The following is a 19240-nucleotide window of genomic DNA, read 5'->3' on the forward strand; positions in this document are numbered from 1 at the left end:
TCACGGCATGTTGCGACTGTCACTACTTCCTTCTATTGCTTATCTAGGTCGGTCACCTTAGAGCTAGCCTTATCGATGGATAGTAGCTGTAAAACATGACTGAGATCTAAGTAAGCGGCGATGGAGCCGGTGCCGGTGTCGATGTTAACTTACTACTATAACTTACTAATCAGATCTGAAGAGTGTATTTTGTTAATCGACAATAGTACTTGTCAGTTACGTATTCTGAAATATCCACAGAGAAGGGGTATGAAATACGGTTGACGCAGGATTGTCTGTAGTAACACAAATCCACTCTTTAAGAGCACCACTAGAATATACAGTATTATTGGCTTATCCTATGTAGACTATGGTCACCAGACAAATTAGAACAACATCCACCTAGCATATGACACGAACTTACCGCCATAATTGAAGAACGCGATCGCCGCCTCCAGTCGCTACAATATTATCTGTAGGACTCCATGCAATACCGAGTACTAAAAGCGAAGGCCACGAAGTCAGTATACAGGCAACAGAACTCTCTGATAGAAGGAGTAAGTACCCGAGTTTCCATGAGCTCCAAGCCGCATCTCAGCAACACCTGTACTAATGTCCCATAGATACACAGTCATATCCTTGGAGCCGCTCAGGAGCCAGTTGCCTGTAGGATCTGGGGAGACACTCAAAACCATATCCTGAATTCGGGCTAATTAGTTGTGCCTCGAAGAGCTAATGACTTGGATAGAAAGTTGCATGCGAACCTGGTGAGCTTTGTATATCAATGTACAGTCGTTAGGAGTTATATCTTCGTTGACGAAGGCTTTCAAGGAATCAATATTCCATAGCTTTGCTGTTCCATCCATACCCCCGGAGATAATACTTCGGCAATCTGGAGTGAATGAAAGAGCCATGACATTCTCATCGTGAGCTTGAAACTCCAATACTTTCTCTATTTTCGTCCCACTTGCGCTAGCAGTACCAGGATCTAGTGAATCAGCACGCCAGATATAGATCATCCCATCGTCGCACCCGGCAGCAATATAACCTGAGTCGGGAGACACTGCGACTATATATACATCGTCAGCTGTGTGGAGCGTCCCGAGCTGCCGAATACCAGATGCTGCATCCAGATCCCAAGCCTTGACAGTCTTATTTCTCTCGGAAAACGCGATTAGATGGCCAGTAGCCGAAAGATCTAGAGTGAAGAACCCAGTTTCACTACCACAAGGGATTCGTCGAAGAAGGCTTCCCATATAGTTCCAAACCTGTGACAAGACATATATTAGTAACGGGCATATTCTTGTACGATGTGAGCAAACGTACGCGTATATTGCCATCGCTATGTGCGGTAAGCAGAAGATAATTATCAGGCAAAAACCTCACTCTTACACAGAGACAGTCGTGACTATATCCCTCATCTTGTAGACGAGCCACCTGAGTTCCGGTTGAAACCTCGACTATTTGTACGGCGCCATCTGCGCATCCAACAGCAATATATTTGCCATCGTTACTAAACTGGACACAGTTGACAATGCTATCGTGCGTCACGCTATGAAGCAGGTCTATCTCCCAGTTCTTGTCTATGTCAGGGTTGATCACAGCAGACCATCGGTCACCAGCCTTTTTCCGCTCCGGCGGCAGCTCGTCCCAATTTCTCATCACCTCGTCAAGGTTAACTCCTAACCCTGATGGATAGGAGAGGTATGGGCCGGGAGATGTCACGGGCGAGCTCCTCGAAATCGAGGGTGGAGTAAGCATTTTCGAAGCAGAGCAGAATTTTCTTTTAGCTCATGAAGAAAATTCCAGTCCTTTCAACTAATCATGGGTTTGGCCATTGGCGAGTATATGAAGTGCGAGCGAACCTATACACATCCATACCCCAATTGGCGTGGGGGACCGGTCAAGTTAGGCAGCACTTTCCACTGAAAATCCCTGTGGATATCCACATTTCCAGATCGACACAAACAACCTCTTAGATGCCGCAACTCGCTCGGAATCAGTGCAAAGCTAAGAAATAAGCTCAGTATATGGTTGCCTACACGGGTGGCAAGTTAATTCAACATTAATGCACTTTAATATCGCCGTTGAACAGACACGGGATGGTAAGAGCTTCTTTCAAACAGAACAGAAGCAGCCCGCTTCGGCCCACCCCTGAACAATATAATCTGGTCCCCGGAGATCTCCGTTTCATCAGCAGTCGAGCATTAAGAGAATGGAACCGTCAGTGGAACCCTGCCATCATTGGGGATTTTAGCTGTCGGGTCAACTCCGACTTTATACTCCTTTACACCACAGCGCCGGGACCCGAGGAACCCGTCGACCCTCGAAACCCAAGCGGTCCATTGCTCCCGTCTCTACTGGACGCGAAGGATATTCTAATAGAAAATCACTGGACATGCCGATGGAGAATTTTCTTATAAATCTCTCTGTCAATTGACGCTCGACTTGATCCTTGGACGCCGATTGTGACTCTCAGGGCGTTGAAGATCTGAATAAAATGGCTTCAAAGACCATTTGTTTAGAAATTTGTCGTTCAGCAAGGGCAAAGGAACCGAAGCGCGATACAATCTTGTCTGTTTGTGAGTCTGGATGCGACAAATGGATGACAGCGGAGAATCTTGGGTGGGGCTAATATGACAGAAGCATTCCGTTGAATGATTGGAATTTGGCAAGCTGAAGAAGATGGTAGGATACAGTCTAGCCCAGGTAAGCGGTGAAATGAGGATATCCCGTGGTGAACTTGTGGAGCAATGGCAACTGTGAATTTTATAAAACCGATGCCAACTACGTGATTAACGACAACCGAAGATTCATGGCTAACAGAATAGGCAACCCTTACGGGTGCTAGGATGAATCAAAGGCGTGAGGTTATGGCAAGACAACAGAGAACTAGAGCTTGCCCAAACCTGATTATGGAGAGATGGTCTATGATTACTGCGTTGAATCAAGTCGGTGCGCCTTGTATCTACTACACAGAAGTATTAAATATACTATCATTATATAATATCTGCTAAGCTATATTAGATACCGCTGTTCTCATCTATTATATCACTATTCTAGTTGTATAAGAAATTGACTCCCCGATTGTAGCCGGTCCTATTGCTAATCTTTCATCCAGAACAGAAACGAACACTATGCTGATCTTCGGTGAAGGTATCCTGTATCTACTATATTGACCGGCTTTTGGAAAGATGCAAGGTATGTGATTGAGTGCAGTGATCAGTGTACCATACACTCTAACTTTATGTTTCCTGTGTTGGTTCTACGTAGAAGAACATGGTACACATTTAGATGAAAGACTTCATTGGAAAACTCTATACCGACAATATCTATAAGAAGAAAACCAAACCCAGTCATTGAGGAGTCAATGCAGATATACATGACCCTAATGACACTGCCGCTCATCGTCTAGGCGAAGGTAGGCAGAACAGTGATGGTGGTAGTGCTCGTGACCACAACCTGCTTGGTGACTGTCACTACGGTGACGGAGGCAGCATCCACGGAGGAGATAGTGCCAGCAGCCGCAGCAGAAGTGGAGCTGAGGACGGCCCTGGCGGTGCTACCGGCGGTAGCGTGGGTGGGGGCAGCGGTTTCAGCGGGGGTGACGGTGGTGAAGGTCTCGTCACAGTCGCTGGTGGACTCGGGGGCCGCGGAGGAGGCAGCGGGGGTAGTGGACACGCTGGCGACGGCGCTGGTAACGGCGTTGCTGCTAGCGGCGCTGCTGGGGTAGGCAGTTTTCTGGGCGGGGGCCGACACCGACGCGCTGGAAGCAGGGATGGAGTCGCCAGCGGCGATGATCTTGGCGGCGGCAGCTTCGGCGGCAATCATGACGATGGCCTGAGTGTTGCCGGTAGGCAGGTCGGGGTGGATACTGGCGTCGACGACGTACTAATTTTACGTTAGTGAAGGCCTAGGGTTAGATATAGGAGTGGAAAGCTTACCAAGTTCTCAGTACCGTAGACCTTGGCGTTAGTATCGACGACAGAGGAACCGCCGGTGCGGCCATCATCAGTGCCCATCTTGGTGGTTCCGACGAAATGGTCCCCGCTGGTCATCTTGGCGATGATATCGGCGGCAGAGCTGAAGCCGGGGACGGTGAATCCGGCAGTCGAGTTCGTCATGTCGTTCAGTAGGCCCTGAAGGAACTGGGTGACGGCTTCCTTGTCCGCATCGGTCTGCAACCAGGGTTCAGTCTCCATGACGGTGGCTCCGGAGGATCCGATTCCAAGAACACCAGAGGAGGTTGCTCCGTGGGTCAAGTACAGCTTCATAGTGATGACACCATCGCTGGCAACACTGCAAGATCCCTGGTAGAAGCGGGTCTTGCCGTCACTGCCTTCATTGGAGGTCCAGAACTGCAGGCGATGGCCACCCTCGGACAACACACCAGAGCCTTTTGAGTAGAGCTGCTGGACGGCAGCAGCCGGGCCGGAGAGGACGCTGGAGGTGTTGAAAGCAGTGAAGTTGCTCTTGGTGTGGACGCTGATAGTGAACATGGGGTGATCCTTCAGGTTCTCACCGACGGGCAGGTTGATCCACTCTTCCTGGGCAGGGACGGTAATGCCAGTGGAGCCGCTCTTCACATTCTCAATCTGCTTAGCAGGTCCGATACCAGAGTTGAACAAGACACGAGGGGTAGACATGGAACCAGCAGCCAGGACAACCTTGCCACCAGCACGGATGTTGATAATCTCGATGGCACCAGATTCAGTCTCGACCTCGACACCGGTGATGCGACCACCGCGACGTACCAGACGGCGGACCTTGGTCTGAAGGCGGAGGGAGAAGTTATCGAGCTCCTGAGCTAGGGGAAGGTAAGAACGAACGGGGCCAGCACGAATGCCGTTAGCAACGGACCAGGATGGGTAACCATAAGCCTGGTGCTTCTCATTCGGCTGCTCATGTTGGTTGACCGACTTCCAGCCGAGGCCCTTGAAGAAGCCTCCGAGGACATCGTACATGCCATAGTCATAGCGCTTGCCATCAGCGGATGGGAGAATGCTACCAGGGTTGCGCTCATACAGACGGGAAGCGGCTTCCTTGACATCGTCCCACTTCCAGCCGGCAGGCCACTTGTCGTTGAAATCGGCCTCTTGGGGGTAGATGAAGGCAAGAGCGTTGACAATAGTGCCACCACCGAGAACACAACCCGCCATACCAGCAGTGTCATCGCAAAGATAGTCATCGAGGAGACCAAGCTTAGAGAGGGAGCTACCGAGGGCAGGAACATCGTGGGGAGTCAGGGAGTTGTTCCACGAAAGAGCGTTCTTGTTACCCATCTGCACGGTAGGAGCAACACCACGTTCAAGCAGCAAGACCTTCTTCTTGGTCTCGGCCAACCGCTCGGCAGTGATGATACCAGCCGGACCACCTCCCACAACGATGTAGTCATAAGTCGAGTTCAAGACGGTTGGGGCGGCGCTAGCTGAGGGGGTGCTGCTAGGGCTAGCGGAGGCGGAGGCGGAAGGGGTAGTGGTGGAAGACGCCTTGGCTTTGGAGGCCCATGTAGAGTACTTGGCGGACTTGGCGTCAGAGAGGACCATCTGGAAGCTACCGAATCCGGCAGCGTGGTAGTTCAGAGTGGCATCGGAAGAAGCGGGGGACTTGGGGCTAGTCTTGCTAAGAGCCCAGCCAAAGAAGTAGCTGTCCATATCTTTACCGAAGGTGGTGGGCGTTCCAACGACACAGCCGCGGCACAGGAAGGTATAGGTAAGGTGAGTACTGTTGATGGAAGTCCCATCAGGGATCTCTTCGAGACTGGCATCTCCGCTATAGACGTCAGGGTTGGTGTAGGACTGAGCTTCACGCAGACTCGAGACGACAGAGTCGCCGTTGGGCCAGGCTCCGATCAAAAGGGCCTTGGTCATCGAGCTTGAAAGACTGACACCACCCCATCCGTTGGAGGATTCAAGAGGCACAGCCAGCTGACCGATGAAGTCTGAATCAACCGTTTCAGGGAGGGCCAAGCCGAAGCAAAAGCCGGTCGTTTCATCGCACCATCTTTGGAAGTCGATACCAGTCGTCGAATCACTGTAGGCGGAAGAGTTGTAGTTCATGGCCGCAGCGCCGAGCGCCGAGCTCATGGCCACGAGGCCTCCGAAGAGAGAGGAACGCATTGTCTCTTAAATTTACCAGAAGTACAGAAAGAAATGAAAGGTAGGTTACGAATAAGAAAGAATGATAGTATAACGACAATAATGAAGGGAACGGGACAAGCTGGCCCAGCAGCAGCCCAGAAAAAAAGAGTGACGGCGGTATGGCCGAAAAGAATGACAGGAAAGAAAATGGCGGTTGAGTAGGAGAAGCAAGCTGAGCAGCCACTGGGGCAGTTGCTGGCATTCATATAAAATCAAGATAGCCCACTGATTTCACGGCACGGCCCCAATCATGCCAGGCAACCCAAAAAAGCTACGATATTGAAGGAGGGTTGGGAGAATGAACTAATGCACTGGGCAAATTGAAATTGTGGGAACTGTCTGAGCCAAACCAGCGTGAAGTATCCATGTTCACGGAATCCATGCCTGTTTCTTCCATATCGAAGAATTGCCGTTGGCCCATTGCAAGTTAAGCAATTTGGGGCGGGACCACAAGTGGCCCAAGTGCAACGGTGTGGACATGCCAAGCAGAGCTAATGAAGACATCGGTTTCACCGATAGACAGCGGCCGTTTGAGTTGTATTATGCCCTATAGCGCTTTAATCGCCGAGCCCATCTAGACGAAACATCATCCTCAATAGTTCTTACTGCTGTGGATTGATCACTAAACCACCCGATTTCATTGGTCTCCGTATCCCGGGAACGTGAACCGGACCAAATGAAAAGAGATTACCCCAGGGGACAATCACCCGGAATTTTACCGAATTCTTAATTCACCGGTAAACCTTGGAAGGCCAAATAGCGTTCTGACAGGCACTATCTTTGCGAATCGAGGCCGGAGAGCGAGGGTACTTTTGGGACCCTGGTCAATGGGAACAACACAGGTCGCACTCAGGTTGATCGGAGTAGTTCGGTAGATTGAGGGCGCCAAGATGCCGAGACCGATAAATATAGGCGAGTCATGCCGGTAATTGAACATCGTGAGAATTCCATAGCCGATGAGTTGCTCCGTACGGAATAAACAGATCGATCTGTGACTGCGAGAGTATCAGGAGAATGAGAGGATTCAAAGGAGGTGTACTCGGTCCGCTCCGAGTGGGGCCCATGATTCAGGCACCGTTGTTAGGGTCTAGGGCAAGGGTTCGGCGGGTCAGCTCTGGCCCTCTGGGACAATAAATCTTTTCGACAAGGTCTTGAGAAGAGAAGTAGAAGGAGAATCGAGTATGGGGTATGTAGGATAGAAAAATAGGTACAATCGAATTACAAAATAGTTACTATACAATAAAAGCATCAACATTAGCTCGCATCTATTACGTGACTCACACTCCAATATATGTACCATAACGCAGCAAATATATACCAGAGCAATTCGTTTCAAATTACCACGCCAGCCCCGCCACTTTCCACAGGGCGATCACACTTAAAGTTGACATTTCACAAGTAGCGGAGCAATAGAATGTATATTAGTTTGGCTCGTAAAAATGTCCTTTCCTAGCTTTATCAGCGGTAAATTGACGTGCTATCTAGCATACCGTCCCTCCTACCCAAGCCACAAAAGAAGAACGACTACATTGTTCTTCTTCAGGATGAAGATAGACTGGCACAACCAATCTATCCTAGAGGTCCACAGCACTTCGTTTTTCCTTATAACTAACTCAATACTAGGCCAACCCATGTCTAGAGAATTTACCTAGGAATACTATCTACCAACTTACATGGATCTCCAACTATTTTCCGCGCATCAAATCATCCATATAATCTACCTCTCGCAGTCAAGCGAGCGCCGCATAGTCCAAGGACACGACTATAATCTTTCTTTGGTCTATTGCCGATAATTTGAGGTCTAACCGCTCACATGAAAGCATTACACATGACTTCAAGAATGGCAGATCACATTCCATGGACGCTACACCAATTTCGGGTCTTTAGTCCGATTCTACTGTATATTCTAGAAAGGCCAATGAGTTGCCCAGTCAACCTTTACAGTACTCGGAGATACGAAGTCGACATACTCGGAGCTACTTTTGGCTTCTCAGAGTAAATGTTTCATGACTTTAGATTGGATTTCGGCCGATATCAAGTGAATCGAAGGCCACCACAACAACTGAACATAGTCAACAAGTATAATTCGAAGGTATTTCGCTCATCATCATATCATATTCTTACAAGAAACAATCTGTATGACAAGCAAAGTCAACCCATCATTCGCCTGCGGGCTATATGACCGCACCAAAGCTCTCACCCAGGGGACATATTCGACCGCATGATCGGAGGACTGGACTTCGAGGCGTCGGAGATGTTCGCCTCGGAGTATACATGTCGATACGTCGATGGGGAAAGGGACCTCATTGCGATTCCAGTCTCCCATCGCGATCATCTCGCCATGACTGCATTGCAATAAACACCGACCTGATTAAAACGCTATCGGATTTTAATGAATTTTAATGAAAAACGCATTGGGGTGCAACTATACACCATCACCTGGGTTGAGGGCGACTTTGAGAAATCGGGTCCTCACGAGAAAGCCAATCCCAAGCCACTGTTGCGACCAGTAAACCGCATTCCAAATGCAACGAGGAAGTCGCTGGGCTAATGCTTACAAGATGGAGAGATTGCCGCGACAGTTGGTGCGGTAGTGCCTTCGTGCGTGGGGAAGGTTCCGCATATCCGACTCTTATGTCCTGATATTCGGCAAGCTACGAAGGAATATTATCTGCAAAGATATTTCCGCTTGTGCATTTAGTAGTTATCAAGAAGAAAATCGTCGATAAATATCCTTTTATTGTGCCCTCTTATGTTCAATGCTCTGAACGACTCCAGAGATTTGGCTTTGCGCCGAATGAAGGCTCCGGAGACACATCGATATATGCTTCCATTTTTGCCATCGTACCTGGAGGAAATTAATGATATCTTCGATGGTGACTCATGGCCTTATGGTCTTGAGGCGAATCGGAAGCCTTTGGAAGCTTTAGTAACTTACCTTGAAGATCAAGCTATGATTCCGCTGGAAGAATTATTCGCACCCATCTATGGAAGAATTTCACGAGGTAACCACTACACAGTATGTTACTGGTTAGTATTTGTTTAACCAGCTATATTCTTTACTGTGCACAGATTGTAACACATTGTAATGCGCCGTTTACATTTTCTCACTCCCTCATCCTGTCAGGTTCTGTGAGGAATGCGCTAAGAACACCGGGAATCCATTACAAGGACATACAGGGCCTTGAACTAGGTTAGCGGATCATCACTTACTTCAATCCATTCTTTGCATCTATCATGGTCACATTGAGTAAGATCATTCCATGTGGTTTGCGATTGGTTCTATAGATCAACCAGTATACTTCTTGTGCATTTTATGTCACGTCATGATAGATCACAATGATTTGAAAGGGATTTGAATCGTTCAATTAATGTTCTATACTGACACATGGAAAACTTGCTAATTGCGTGTCAACAAACTGTACAAAGTCACAAGCCTTCTGCCGGCGTTCCCATTTAGTTAACGCCAAAGACAGTTTCCCTCAATCTGGATATACAATTTAAATAATCCATCTGAATACCGATAGAAACTAATGATATCGAAGAAATTCATGAAACAACAATGACCCAAGCTCAAAGAACATGAACTCAAGGTTTAAACAAGGATAAGACCAGCACCCACGAAAGTGGACATGACCGTAACCATGCCAACGACGAGAGGAGCCAGGGACATGTTGGGAATGTTCATGACACCAGCAGACGAGGACGAGGAGGAGCTGCCAGAGGAGCTGCCAGCGCTGCCGGTGGCAGAGCCAGAGCCGGGCTCAGCAGTGCCAGTGGAGGTGCTACCACCACCGCTCATGCTACCCTTGCCGGCGAAACCCTCACCCTTTCCAGCACCATCCTTCATGAACTTCTTAGCACCCTCGGGGATAGCAGGCAGAGCATCGCTGTCAACGTCCCAGTTGGGGGAGTCCTTGGCGGGGCAAGGGTTGGCACCACCGGTCTTGTTGTAGCCACCGTCGCCGCTGGGGTTTTTGGTCTTCTCGAAGGCCGACTTCAGAGCATCAAAGTCAGCAAGAGTCTTAACCTTGCCATCGTCAATCTCAACAAGACCATATTTGCTGGGCTCCTGGGAGTACTCGTAGACCAGGCCACCAGAGTAGACGCTGGTCATGTCGGTGCTGTAAAGGGAGCTGACTTCCTGGAACTGACGCTTGTTGGTGTTGCAACCGTATTCAGAAAGGAACAGGGGAAGACCATAGCCAGTGAAGTTCTTCACCTTCTCATCCCAGCCGGACGTCTTGAATGAGGAAGGATCACACCAGGAGTAGTCGTTGAAAGCGAAGAAGTCACTGCGCTCGTCATCAGTACCGCAGTTCATGAACTGGGCCATCTGGAGACGGTTGGTGTCGATATCGGCCTGGTTACATAGTATATCAATATCCGGCTTCTCATATTCCTACGAATAGAGTTAACTTACAGCAGAGTATCCAACGGGAATTTCACGGTAGTTGCGGCTGCGAATGTACTGACGAAGGTCACGAGTAACCGCCTTAACGTAAGGGGCGGCCTTGGAGGAGGGGCCGTCATTAATGACCTCGTTACCGGAGAAGAACGCCAGAGTGTTCTTGTAGCCGGCGAAGGCATCGACAGTGGCGAAGATGTACTGAAGATAGTTTTCGTTGTAGGAAATCTTGGGGCTGGCACGGTTGAGAGAGTACTTGGGAGTGTTGACATCGAGCACCAGGTAGATGCCAGCATCCGCCAAGGCGTTCATACACTCGTCATGGTTCTTGGAGTTATCCACGGAGTAGACACGGATGGTGTTCAGACCGAGATCCTTAAATTTCTCGATATCACGCTTGCAGCCTTCGGCATCGGCGATGGGGTCGGCCAGGTTGGAGGAGCCACCGGGCTGGTAGTCGACACCACGCATGTAGAAACGCTCATCACCCTTGAAGAAGGCATTACCCTTCACGGTGACAGCGGTCACATCGTCACGCGCCTTGATGGAAGGAGCGGCGAGGGCAGTGGAAGCACCCAAGGTGAGGGCTGTCGCAATGGCGGAACCCTTCATATTGAAAATGAAACTGATTGATTTATCAAACGACTGGAGTTGATTGCGACGGCTCGAAAAGAATGGCGAGATCCGTCTGAAGTATATTTAATATATGACCGAAAGGAGCCTCTTACGGTCAAACAATTACAGAAAATAAGTATAGAAGATGAAAAAACGAAGTGGACGTGGATGTCTGAACGAATGACTGGGGTGGTTGGGTAGAAGAAGTAAGAAGAAAAGACGAAGGGATGCAGAAGAGAGGCAGGTTAAGGAAGGGGGTTGTGGCACGCCTTAAAGCCAACCAGCGTTGCAGGGTCTGCATCCCTGACTTTCGAGACAGCATTGGGGCAGCTGCTAGCATGGGGTATCACCAATTACCGGTATTTTCGCTGCAGATGAGCTCGCGTGGGACAAGAATAGTAATGGCAACGGTAAGTTACATACAAACCCAAGCTGGATCAACCGCCGCTAACGGCAGAAGCATTCGTCATCCGCCCTGAAACCCTTGAGATTAATGCTCATTGAGGTCTCTCACTGGTCCAAAGAATGGAGGGGATCGGCCCAGGGTCAAAGGGTGTGTGTCGCTGAATTGCCCCAAATTACCCCCCATCGGGGACTCTGAATGGCCATCCCCCTTCCACTCAAGCTGACAGACTTGCCCCGGTTCAATCAATCATTAACGGCGAAGTGGACACCCATCACACAAGCGCAAAAGGGTAGGACCAAAGTGAAGGGAAGTGGAATGAAGATGGCTTGCCGCGGTGGGGAATGTTTGGTTTGGTCGGTGGATCTGGACCCATCGAATCCCTGAGACCCTGACCTCTTGGTTGGCTGATCCCTGCTCCCAACCCTGATCTTAGAGTACACAACAAACTGCTTTTGTGATCTATGATTTGTTTACCACGATACACAAGAAATAGTCGGTACAATTAATTTACTTTTCTCCAAAAAAAATGTAAAAAAGTAAATAAATAGGTCGACGAAAGACAAGTGCTACAGGTTTTCTGTCTTCTCCTTCTGACTAAACTCTACCGCACGGGATGAACGAGTCAATTCTCAGGATAAACACTCTCACCTTCCGTCCCAGGTTTATGACCTTGAAGATCCCTTCAATTGGCGCGATGATTGTCACACCATGCTGACATGAACGGGGAAGATAGGGGTTAATCCCCTCTCCTCTTGCCCTTGGACATTACCTTATATCCTATGTTAAATAAACCCATCCGTCATCACATTCCAACCTGCCACTGTCCTCAATGACTGATGATGTATGGCTTTGTCATGGCATATTTTGTGGCGTCAGATTGCAGCACCTGCCCCTCCGACTATTAATAGTCGACAGTACATTGAGTTTTGCATGTGGTCTCATCTGAGACATGCCAGCACACACAGGCAGAAGAATTGTTCTCTAACCAGACGATAAGCTTACCAGTGTGTCCAGATCTCTATCGCTCAGAAACACCTAGGAAATCAAGCATCGCCAGACTTTCTAAACAAGACCAATTTGCTTAATCAAAAGCAATGACCATACTCCGTAATTATAATCAACCACCCACATCATTTATCCAATAGTAGTGTGTTTATCACCTCGCCAAAAATAGGTCCCGCCCATGGTCCATGGCCAGGGGACCGCCCACAGTGGCGAATCCGGTTCCGTCGGTGTTTCTCGAGCCACTTTCCTCAATCATCAAGGCGGAACTTTACCCGACCATGGAAGTCCCCAGGCACACAAAACCGTACCAGAGGTTCTGGAGCATCAGGTATGTTTCACATCACTCAAATTTTTCGATTTCCGTACTCGGTACGGAGTAAGTATGGTTTGATGAAGTAATGAGAACAAACACTACAACTTGGAGAGTACGGGTGCAGAGTACAATGATTCCACACAAAAAAGAAGAAAATAAGCTGTTTCGCCCCCAACCACTATATATAATCTTAGCCCCTATCGATCCACTTAACCATTGCACTGTCAAAACAAGCCTTGACTAGACACACAACAAGATATAAACAAGAAACAAAACTTCATCACCTCGATGATTACAATAAATCCACTCTCTGTAGACAAGACTTTTGGAAAGGTTTCATTTCCTGGATTCCTTATAGAAACTAGACCCTGGATCCAGAATCGCGGCTTGGAAATTTGCGCGACCGGGAGCGGAGTTCTAGATCTGTGGCGCAGGTCTGGACTTTTGCTCGGTGTAAATATACGCTGGGATTTATTAGAGGGATTGTTAGGTATTTTTGTTATGTATTTTGAAATATTAGCATAAAAAAAGTGGACAATACCAACAAAATCCGGTGTAGTGTAACGGCTATCATACCTGTCTTTCACACAGGAGATCGGGGTTCGATTCCCCGCACCGGAATATCTTTTTGATTTTTCTAGTACTTCCTACTTCTTTCCTCTTATAAAATGTTTCCTTCCTCTATCTATAATTTCAGACGCTTAAGTGTGTTTGTAAATTTTAGTTTTTCCGTTTTGTTCTCATTTTCTTTTCTTTTCTATGTTCAATTCCCATCCGTCTTTCTGTCTAAACCCTTCCTCCCGACAGGTTGCGCTCATATAGTTCTCAGCTTCCCAAAGCACGAAGTTATTTACATGTCCAACTTAATCCGTATGGATATACTAGTAAAACATTCACCCATACAGATCCATATTGAATTAATACCCTCATCACTACCTTGATACAACATTTCCTCTACCTCCATACTCCAGAATATGTACCCCCCTAAACAGTCATACAATGCACTACATATATATAACACCCAAAATCATACAACCCACCGGACCAATGTACAAAACCATATCTCATCCCAGCTCAATCAACCAATATACCAAAAAATATACCAAGAAATCAATCCCTCCTCTTCTCCAACCGATCAGTCCCATGCACCCAATCCAGCAACCCCAGACTCCCATAATTCAAATTAAACTTCTCATGATGCAAATCATGCATCCTCGCCTTCCCCCCAAAGAAATCAAACCCACTATGCACAGTCGCCGTCACAAACAACTCATACCCCAAAAACGCCCAAAAAGTCAACACATGACTCCCCAGCAACTGCGGCGGCAGGGAGATCGGCAGCGCATTAGCGAAGATCTGTTCGATGGGGTGGGCGAACTGCGCGGCGAGGGCGATGGGGGCCGTGAACTTGTGGTGCTGTTTGTGGATGCGGACGTAGAAGTAGGGACGGTGGAGGAAGCGGTGGGCGTAGTAGAAGAGGGCTTCGCGAGCGAGGAGGCTGAGGAGGAAGTCGCGGGCTAGGATTGGGAGGCTTGGGAAGGTGGGTGTTAGGGTGTAGGAGGAGGTGCCCTTGTTGAGGAGGTTTAGTTGGAGTAGGTGGAGGGTTGTGGTTAGGAGTTGGTTGCGGAGGACGATTTTGAAGCAGTGGTGGATTTCCTTTTTGGTCGGTTGTTTTGGGGCCGGTTGGATTTTGTGGTTGTTTGACCAGGTTGGGAATAGGGTGGGGAGGGTCAGGTAGATTAGGGAGGGGAGCCAGAAGGTGAGGAGTTGGATTAGAAGCGTTCCGGTGAATTCTATTGTTGAGGGACTGTAGCTTGTCACGATCGTCGCCCAGTGGGTTTCTAGTTTTGGCATGGTGGGTTGGGATTCAGGGTGTTTTGGTATAGATTGAATTGGGTGTATAAAGGAGGTTGTTAATTGATGTATAACATGGTTCTTGGGCTTTATAAAAGTGCCATTGGTGTAGATGTAACGTCGTATGGTAGAGGTGGAGTTGGTATAAGGTACCTCGGCATTAAAATGGTTCGTATAGTATATACTAATGTTCATATGTTCTGTCACCCCGCAAAAGCCAAGCAGCTAACGGGCAGTGTCGGGCCATGTCGAACCACTAACTTAATTGGCGTCGCATTGGACTGAACTTTGACTAATGGCTACTAAAGCTGGCCCAAGCGTCTAGTCATACTAATATTATGGCACATAGGAGGCTTGATACCATATAGGTTGGAATTACTGTCCGTTATCAAGCTTATCTGATGGAACGTTTTGTGACTTGCGTACCCCGCATCCGGGACTCTTGAGAGAAAGACAAGTAAAGTGGCGATACAATGTGAGTTGATAGAGCTGGAAGACTGCGAAGTAGATGATTGTTGTGCGCAGTCAAATATCTGATAAACAAAGGAAGTTCTTATCTGACTGTGCGTGAGGTAACTCATCAAATGACTGTCATTAGTTCCTCACGTCCCAAGTTGAGTAGGGTTGACGCAAGTTGTGTTATATCACTTCTACGTAGACTACGCTATGCCCTCCTCACTTCACCTACCGTGCTCACCCTTCTTCCCTCTTTTAAATCATCCAATATTACTTCTCTTCTTCTCTTACTACTAGCAAATCCTATCACCCCGCATACTCAGTAAAATGACTGAGAACACTTTCTTTGACAACTGGGCTGGCAGATCGGTTGACTTTGCTACTGCAGGGACACCTTCAAAATGGATTTTGACTGAACTACTCAGCGAAAAGAATAGTCAGGTTCATGGAGATGACTTCTTCAAGAATGGATGTATCGGCGGTGCATATGGCACATTCTTGTGTCACAACGTGACGGACAGTACCCAGCGTGGTGTGATGAAAGTACTCATGCAGTATGTCCCCCCAGGCCTAAAGAAATTTCAAATAACTTACAGACCTCTAGAGTTCCTTGGGAGGGATCCCAATATGCGCCGGCTGAGCACAGGTCTAGTCAAGCCTCTGGCTCTTATGAGCTGGACTGGAATATAACTAGTCAACTGAACGCGCTGATAACCCTAACAAGCAATAACTGTCTATCCACCCCGCGGATTCTGGATCTGAAATACGGCTGGCAGGAGACAGCAGATCCAGTGCCAGGGGGATATATTATTTTTATTCTTATGAGCTATCTCCCTGGCGTACAGCTGACCAAGGCTTTCTGGGGTCTAGAAGACTCAGTACGTGAGCAGATACGTCAAGCTTTTAAGCTCACCTGGCTGTAAGCTTCCATTTTCTTTTATAGTGATGCATATTCTGACCCTATAATCCAGCGATTGTGTTGGCTCTGGAATTACACCGGCGCACCCAAATATAGAACATGTTTTCTGGGATGCAGCAGCGAACAAGGCGTACGTGGTATTCCCTGTTAACAATGAAAATGAGGTTTGGGCATGCCTAATGAGGAATGCTGTCTACTTTATTTATAGTTATATTATTAGCTTCAGAGAGAGTGAGCCCGCAAAACGAGAAGATGTGTGGCAAGATGTTAATTGGAGTCTCTGGGGCATGGCAAAGCCTCAGGAATCTTATAATTCTCAACCGGATGAAAGCAAGTGGATGGATTCTTTGACCCTGCGGTAGAAGCCCGTCTTTGATTTTACTTCTCGATAAATTTCGGTGATTCGTTAGTGTTGGTATTGGACGAGAATCCTTCAACTAGTCCTGGTACAATTCCACATTTTCTGGAAGATTAGAGTTTCGAAAGATGACTTTTGATAATGAAAGGCTGAGTGGCATTTCTTGTGAACTGATCATGATACTAGTATATCATACTACTTACCTGCGTTGTAGCTATAGCAATGCAGAATAGGAAGCTGCGTCCTCAACCCCGAGATTCGCAGTGGAAATGGCTATGACAAGTTAGCACCTTCCTTATTGACTCTTGCTGCAAGTTATTTTCCTCGACTGTATTCAAACGCAGAACCTCTCACAAAACTCTCACAGCATCATCAAACTCTCCCAGACCATCACCGAACTTCAGATCAAGTCGCACCATACTCTGCATCCGTTAAGGTAAGCCAGACAATTTACATGGCAAGTTCACAAGACTCTGACTTATTAGATGCATTACATCCAATACGGTATCGGCTGTCTTCTTTCCCTGCTCCTGACAGGAGCCAAAGGGCACGAAGACAAACTCTTCACAAGAGGCCCCGCATTCTCCGCTTATCCCTACCCTACATTCTTCATCGAATGCCCGGAGATCGGTGCTTCAGGCTCACGCATGGATATCGCACATGTATACGACGGCAGCGGGTATTTCCCAGAGCTGCGATGGCCCATCACCACGCCAGACACCCAGGAATATGTTCTGGTTTGCGAAGACCCTGACGAACTTCTGGCCGCTCCAGTTATCCACGGAATCTATTATGGAATCCCACCGGTGTTCATCGGTCTGCACCGTTCCGACTTCATTGAAGTGGACTCCAGGAACGATCCTTATCGTCTCCGCGGTGGGTTCAAGTATGGGGCAAATAGTGGAGGAGGGGTCTATCTGGCGCCACAACCAGCTCGGGGTCAAGGCCCTCACCGATATTTCTTTGAGCTCATTGCGCTTAACCACACTATTGATCAAAGTAAACTCAGCCCTATGGCGACTTTTGACGAGATTGCGCGACAGATCGAGGGCAAGATAATCGGATGGGGTGAGTGGTTTGGAGTTGTCGAGAGAATTTGACAGGGAACGTCTGAACCGTAGATGATGGCGTTAAGCTTTAAGTTTGCCTGTGCAATATGCACTATCCATTGGGAAGTTAATGTATGTATTAAGTAGCGCCGATTAGCGTTCCATCTGACTATCTTGAGACCATTGCGAGGCCATCAGGTTAAACGGACTTGTATGTACGTAGGTAAATTTGTACAAGGAGTGTATACTTAGTTTGACAGCTGCCGTCACGTATCACGCACGCAGTCTTCTCCCGAAATTAGATTTTGATAGATCAAGAGGAAGACTCTTTGTGTTGATAATGTATCGCAGCAGTAGAAGCTGTCTCAGACGTGCCATTCAGCCCACGAATACCATTCAGCCCCCGTTACAACTGGCGCATAGCAGGAATTTGGTATGACCATAGACTCGAGGTGAGATTCCATGACCGAGTCAACGGGTGGTTCTTCGATTCCAGCTATCTGGACCTGGACCAGTGTTTCGGTGTAAACAACTCCACGAAAGAGCTGATTCCACAGGAAAAGTATGTAGCGTCGTCTTGCTCAAGCGAAACCTGTTATACTGATATATTTGGATGTGCAATGGAAAAGCCGTGAGCAAGTGCAAGGAAGAGGGGCGGCCGTGCACGCTACACGAACTCAAAAAGACGTACACTATGGAGCTGGTCTGTGATTGTGAATCGCTTAAAGGCAGAATTAACCTAGGTGAGTATAGCTGTGCTGCGTTTTCTTATGAAGTGTGGGCACTCATCATTGATAATCTTGCGTAGATGATACTATCGGCCCCGAATTTGACCGTGTTAATGCCGTGGCCGAGTGCTTCGGGCATAAGAGGGAGAAATCTAGGGATATGATGAAATCTGAGTCTGAGTCCGGCCACTAGTTTATTCTGGATGAGAGGTGCGCTGGTGGCTTGGTTTTGTATCAGGACTACACAGTCAAATGCCAATTCTAATGAATCGATTCGAGGCTTATCGCGGAGTAAAAACAAATATGGGACCGTGGAACATATGGCTTTTTCTAAGTGTTGAAATTCCTTGGAATGACCCATAGCAAACTTTGTTTCGCCCCAATGTCCTCCTGTTGACGTCTATTGTGTTATATCAGTTCTACACACTACCCCTCCCTCCTCCACCTCACCTCCTCTCATCAACCATTCACGGCACTAGACCAGGATAACTCTTCTTCATTACTTCGTACTATCATATCATCTATCTCCTCATAGTCGGCGAAATGACTGACAATACCTTTTTTGAAAATTGGGAAGGTCGACAGGTTCACTTTCCTTGGGACGGGCCTTCCACATGGACCTTGACCAGACTGATCAGCGAGAAGAATAGCCAGGTTCATGCAAGGGACTACTACAATGGAACTATCGGCGGTGCGTATGCTACTTTCCTGTGTCACAACTTTGTAGACAGTACTCAGCGCGGCGTGATGAAAATATTCAAGCAGTATGTTCTACTACCCAGACCCTAAGAGATATCAAATAGCTGACAGATTCCTAGAGTCCCCTTTGAGGGATCTGAGAACGCGACCATTCAATAACGGGGCGCTCAAGCCTCCCAGGAGCTTGATTACTTTATCACTAGTCAACTACGGGCACTGAACACCCTAACACAAATATCCCCCACTCGATAGAAATTCGATTCGCGCAGCCAGGTGTGGGGAAATGGAAAGGTGTTGCAAAGGTCATAATA

At 47.9% G+C, this 19240-nt stretch overlaps 5 protein-coding genes and 1 non-coding gene across 6 annotated transcripts; 3 read left to right on the forward strand and 3 right to left on the reverse strand.

Annotated features, from left to right (window-relative positions):
- Window positions 1-52: 52 nt before the first annotated feature.
- On the reverse strand, window positions 53-4943 carry AO090701000391 (putative cellobiose dehydrogenase; the record flags this gene model as incomplete). Its single annotated transcript, XM_023237338.1, has 6 exons — window positions 53-86; window positions 404-479; window positions 545-677; window positions 744-1247; window positions 1306-1769; window positions 4370-4943. 6 exons carry the CDS (start codon window positions 4941-4943, stop codon window positions 53-55), a joined length of 1785 nt encoding a protein of 594 aa, XP_023092114.1.
- A 4771-nt stretch (window positions 4944-9714) lies between these two features.
- On the reverse strand, window positions 9715-11139 carry gel1 (1,3-beta-glucanosyltransferase gel1; the record flags this gene model as incomplete). Its single annotated transcript, XM_001823186.3, has 2 exons — window positions 9715-10482; window positions 10543-11139. The coding sequence occupies 2 exons, from the start codon at window positions 11137-11139 to the stop codon at window positions 9715-9717; spliced, it is 1365 nt and encodes a 454-aa protein (XP_001823238.1).
- A 2276-nt stretch (window positions 11140-13415) lies between these two features.
- AO090701t00006 lies at window positions 13416-13487 on the forward strand. Its single transcript has one exon. It is a non-coding gene; the product is annotated as a tRNA-Glu (tRNA).
- Window positions 13488-13976: 489 nt separating this feature from the next.
- AO090701000388 (sterol desaturase family protein) lies at window positions 13977-14720 on the reverse strand (the record flags this gene model as incomplete). The annotated part of the gene is made up of 1 exon (XM_001823185.3): window positions 13977-14720. The coding sequence occupies one exon, from the start codon at window positions 14718-14720 to the stop codon at window positions 13977-13979; it is 744 nt and encodes a 247-aa protein (XP_001823237.1).
- A 783-nt stretch (window positions 14721-15503) lies between these two features.
- AO090701000387 (uncharacterized protein) lies at window positions 15504-16457 on the forward strand (the record flags this gene model as incomplete). The annotated part of the gene is made up of 3 exons (XM_023237339.1): window positions 15504-15730; window positions 15781-16095; window positions 16148-16457. 3 exons carry the CDS (start codon window positions 15504-15506, stop codon window positions 16455-16457), a joined length of 852 nt encoding a protein of 283 aa, XP_023092113.1.
- A 481-nt stretch (window positions 16458-16938) lies between these two features.
- Window positions 16939-17705, forward strand: AO090701000385 (YbhB/YbcL family Raf kinase inhibitor-like protein; the record flags this gene model as incomplete). Its single annotated transcript, XM_023237340.1, has 2 exons — window positions 16939-17521; window positions 17650-17705. 2 exons carry the CDS (start codon window positions 16939-16941, stop codon window positions 17703-17705), a joined length of 639 nt encoding a protein of 212 aa, XP_023092112.1.
- Between the last annotated feature and the right edge of the window lie 1535 nt (window positions 17706-19240).

Source organism: Aspergillus oryzae, chromosome 5 (genome assembly GCF_000184455.2).
Source record: "Aspergillus oryzae RIB40 DNA, chromosome 5".
NCBI lineage: Eukaryota > Fungi > Ascomycota > Eurotiomycetes > Eurotiales > Aspergillaceae > Aspergillus > Aspergillus oryzae.